Raw genomic sequence first — 4,264 nt, forward strand, 5'->3', positions numbered from 1 at the left:
TATTTAAAAATTACATTATGATAAATAATTTTCAACTCAAATTATATCATAAAAATATTTTAATATATATATTGATTAAACTAAAGATATATACTAAATTTGTGTCACTACGGCCCAAATGTATTTTATACAACTTAACTAAACATAATTATCATTTTATTTTTTTTCAAAATTTAGTAATATTGATGTATTGGTAGGAGTGACATACCGTACAAAAAATTACTATATAAAAAAATTTTATATCGATTATGTACCGAAAATTTCGGTATACCGATTTTCAATACCTATAACAAGCATACCGATTATATCGAAATTTTACGATATACCGAGATTTCGATACGATATTGGTATATAACAAAATTTTCAAATTTCATATCATTACAATTTCGAAAACAAAATTTTCAAATTTCATATCATTACAATTTCGAAAAATTTGATATTATTACCGTACCGAAATTTTTGATATACTATAGGATTCTCAATTATATGCTAAGAGAGATTATATAAGGGTCCACTCAGCTGCGAGAAAATGAAAATACATGTATTGGCGATAGACTTGAAAGCTTGTGAAAACATGAAAGAATTGAAGATTTTTTAAAATTAATTAGTTATATTTAAATATTAATAATTAAACCAATATTATAGAAATGTGACGTAGAAATATTGGTGGAATACAATTAAAAATAATCATTTTGATCCGTTATCTTTAGCTATTTTTGTGATTTAGTCATGTAATTTGTCAAATTAAAGTCAATATCATGTATCTTTAATCTTTGCACCTTTTGCTATTTAAGTCAGTTTTGTGACAAATTTAATAATTTGACCGGAAAAATGATAACTAGGCGGCGGTGATTAATGTCAATACATGCACATTCACAATAAATTAAAAAGGATATTAATATTATTTAAGAGACTAATGAAATAAAATATAATATTAATTAATATATGAACGTTGGTAACACACACGACATTGATATATGATTAATTAGGAGGAAAGTAACTGATCAAAAGGAAATTGCATGCCCCTTTTAGGAATGTCCAAGTTGGTGGAGTAGGTGAACTCTTGGCAGGTCAGAAGTTTGATTCCTCCTACCGACACCTTCTTGGACTAGTATGTCACACTGACAGGGCTTGCTTAGTATGGTTTATCTAGCTAACGTAGTTTGCAGGCTATTGCGTTAGTCCATTGCGTTAATCCGGGGGTTTAACTAGTTCGCACCAACGTCACAAAAAAAAAAAAGGAAAATGTATGCCATGTGTATTAAAATAATATATTGCATAAGAAAATACAAAAGATTACAAGAATGTCAAAGGCTCCATCAACACATCCAAAACTTGTTCTCATGAACAACATAAAATCATAAAATAAAACCGAAAAACAGAAACTGAAAATCAAAATTGCTGACTAGGATTAAAAAGAAAAAATAGTTTTTTTGGTTCATTGACTTGCTTAATTTCGGGTTTTGATCCATTAAATTTTTAAAGTTTTCAGATGCAGGTATCTTGTTCAGTTTCCACCTGCTTGGGGGTGGCATCGGATTTCTTCTTAATCCGACACAGAACGCAGTCATCCAGCTGCGAGAATAGGAAACAAACACAATTTTGATTCCAGCAAAAATAAAAACAAACAAAAAACAATTTTTTACCCACGTAAAAAAAAAAACAAAAAAATAAACAAACGAACAAACAAACACATTTTCTTACTCGCATATCATCAGCGTGTGTCGGAGGCTGGTCAGACACGTACTCGTGCATGATCCATTCAGTCTTGTCGCCTTTCGGGGGATTCCCTACGTAAAACACTAAACACTTCTTGGATCCAAGACGCACGCCATTCTCAAGTATTTTTTTATCAGCTCCGGTGGCCTTCCAATACCCGTTACCGGCCGCTCGGTTCGGCTGATTTCCGTTCAAATACTTCCCGGAGAAGAAGTACCATTCATCTTTTCCCAAACTCGGATACATACCTGTGACAAAGGCCCCAATAACATTAATATTAAAACCATACAAACAAACAAACGAACAAACAAATTTTTTTAAAAAAAAAAAAAATTTATTTACTAGCCAACTCCTCGGGAGAATGATTATAAACGTTGACGTTGGGGATACCGCGGATGTATTCGGGCCGATCTTTATTGATCTCCTTGTTCAAGAAGTCGACGATGATTTCGTCGTCTCGGGGCCAAAAGCGATATCCCGGGGAAAGCATAACCGGAACATATTTTCCATCTGAAAGGCATGTGTGATAACTTAAAACACCTTCTTCCGGAGTTAAAGCTCCTGAGCTATTCGAAGCTCGATCTTGATTCGAATACTTGGCGGGAACTGGACACTGTTGATCATTGTTAGAGTCCATGAGAAAACTTTGATTAATCGGCCCTAGCGTACAAAATTCTCTTCAGGGATATATATTGTATACAAAATGTTGCCAATTATATATATAGTACTTGGCGGGGGGTTTTTGAGTCGGGGAAATTAATTATATTAGGTCTCTTTTCCAAGGTTATCAGTAGAGTTATTTGGAGATAAATAAATCAGATAAATATATATCTCAAATATTTTTTAAAAAAATAATAAAAATAATAATAGTAATTTTCTTTGTATGATTTGTTTTTATCTTGAAATTACGTCCGTATGATTTGTTTTTATCTTGTATGATTTGTCTATCTAAAATGTAATTATACTTATCTAATTTTTTATTTAAAATATGTAAATAGTATCAACACTTTTGTGTTTGAGTTCAGATCATGATAAGGTTTCAAAACAATTATTTGATGATTATCGTGTCAGTTGTTTTATGTTACCAATAATTATACAATATGTTTCCATTGTTAAGATCCATAAGTTCCATTCGATCGGGTTCGGGTCTGGTCAAGTATATGTTCTACACGACCCCATTGCGCACCTCTAAAAGTTATAAATGTTGATAATTGTGCAACACAAATCTTTTAAATTATACAATATGCAAAGCGTCACGTTTTGATTTTTCTACAGTATATACATGAACAATATTTAATATACGTCAACAATTTCTCGGCCAATAATTATACTCCTCGCAATCTATTCCAATCGTAAGGCCGAGAGTTTTTCGCGTTACAAAAAATGCACCTCAATAGGGGTGGTTCGGTACGGTATACCGCATACCGTACCGAATACCGCATATCGTATTTTGATACCGATATCGTACCAAAAATTTCGGTATATCGAATTTTCGGTATGACATAAATCCATACCGATACCGTATCGAATATCGAAATTCGGTACGGTATCGGTATGATATCGTGTATACCGATTTTTTATATAGTTTTTTTTTAAAAAAAAATATCGGTATACATGGTATCATACCGATACCGTGTATACCGATTTTTTTCGGTATACCGAAATATCAAAAATTCGAAAATCTTATACCATTATCGATACCGAAAATTTCGGTACGGTATCATACCGTACCGAAATTTAAGGAATACCGAAATTTTTGATATTTTCGGTTTTTTTTCGGTACGGTAAAGGCGGTATGACGGCATTTCGGTATTTTTTTTACCAACCCTACACCTCAACAATTACACCATTACATTCTATTTTTGGCGTATTGATCACCTTCAAAAATTTAAAACAATCTCACATTTAATATTTCCAATGAAAAATCTTTCCTCAAATATCAAAATTAAGGGGTATTTTTCAATTAAATAGATAATTAAATGAAATATTTATTAAAATAGGTTTTCATTATCTAAACTGTTAAATTTTAAGTAATAAATAAATATGATGTGTAGGATATATATTTTTCAAATATTGAAAGTATAATTAATTTGTGAAAAAAATTAAGATGTTATAAATATATTATTATTATAGATGATTATCTTATTAAAGATATGTGATTAAAATAAATATGTCAAGATAATATTTATACAAATTTGTATCTTGTAATCTTTCCCTATAAATAGGAGTGATTGAGTTCAATGAAAATTGCATCTGAGTATTGACTCATATGAATTCTCTCTTCTCTCGTGAATTCTCTCTATTCATCTCTCTTATTCTTTTATGATTTATAACACGTTATCAGCACGATACTGTAACCAACTGAGAATGAAAATAATTCTCGTTTTATTGATGCTATTGGAATAGCACAACGTATTGTCAATACTCAAATCTATGAGAGATATTTTTTGGTGCTCTAGAAGTAGCACAAAGATATATTCATTGGTGTTCTAGAAGTATCACAATGAAACAATTGATATATTGGTGGCCATGAAATATCATGAAT

General features: G+C 30.9%; 1 protein-coding gene across 2 annotated transcripts; it reads right to left on the reverse strand.

Moving 5' to 3' along the window:
* Positions 1–1,319: 1,319 nt before the first annotated feature.
* Positions 1,320–2,389, reverse strand: LOC140867782 (NAC domain-containing protein JA2L-like). 2 transcript variants are annotated; one of them, XM_073272846.1, is made up of 3 exons: positions 2,110–2,389; positions 1,705–1,967; positions 1,320–1,575 (listed from the first exon to the last, which is right to left on the reverse strand). In XM_073272846.1, exons 1-3 carry the CDS (start codon positions 2,354–2,356, stop codon positions 1,489–1,491), a joined length of 597 nt encoding a protein of 198 aa, XP_073128947.1. In that variant the 5' UTR covers positions 2,357–2,389; the 3' UTR covers positions 1,320–1,488. The 2 variants fall into 2 exon arrangements, with proteins under 2 accessions (XP_073128947.1, XP_073128946.1); XM_073272845.1 differs by having other exon boundaries at positions 2,062–2,389.
* Between the last annotated feature and the right edge of the window lie 1,875 nt (positions 2,390–4,264).

The sequence above is a fragment of the Henckelia pumila genome, chromosome 4 (assembly GCF_033568475.1).
Source record: "Henckelia pumila isolate YLH828 chromosome 4, ASM3356847v2, whole genome shotgun sequence".
Taxonomy (NCBI): domain Eukaryota; kingdom Viridiplantae; phylum Streptophyta; class Magnoliopsida; order Lamiales; family Gesneriaceae; genus Henckelia; species Henckelia pumila.

Excerpts from the sequence above, each read along its gene's own strand:
- LOC140867782 (XM_073272845.1), bottom strand. The coding sequence starts at position 2,356 with ATGGACTCTAACAATGATCAACAGTGTCCAGTTCCCGCCAAGTATTCG. Across the intron at positions 1,968-2,061 it reads TTCTCCCGAGGAGTTGGCTA|GTATGTATCCGAGTTTGGGA; the intron begins GTAAATAAATTT and ends CCTTTGTCACAG. Across the intron at positions 1,576-1,704 it reads CACACGCTGATGATATGCGA|CTGGATGACTGCGTTCTGTG; the intron begins GTAAGAAAATGT and ends CTATTCTCGCAG.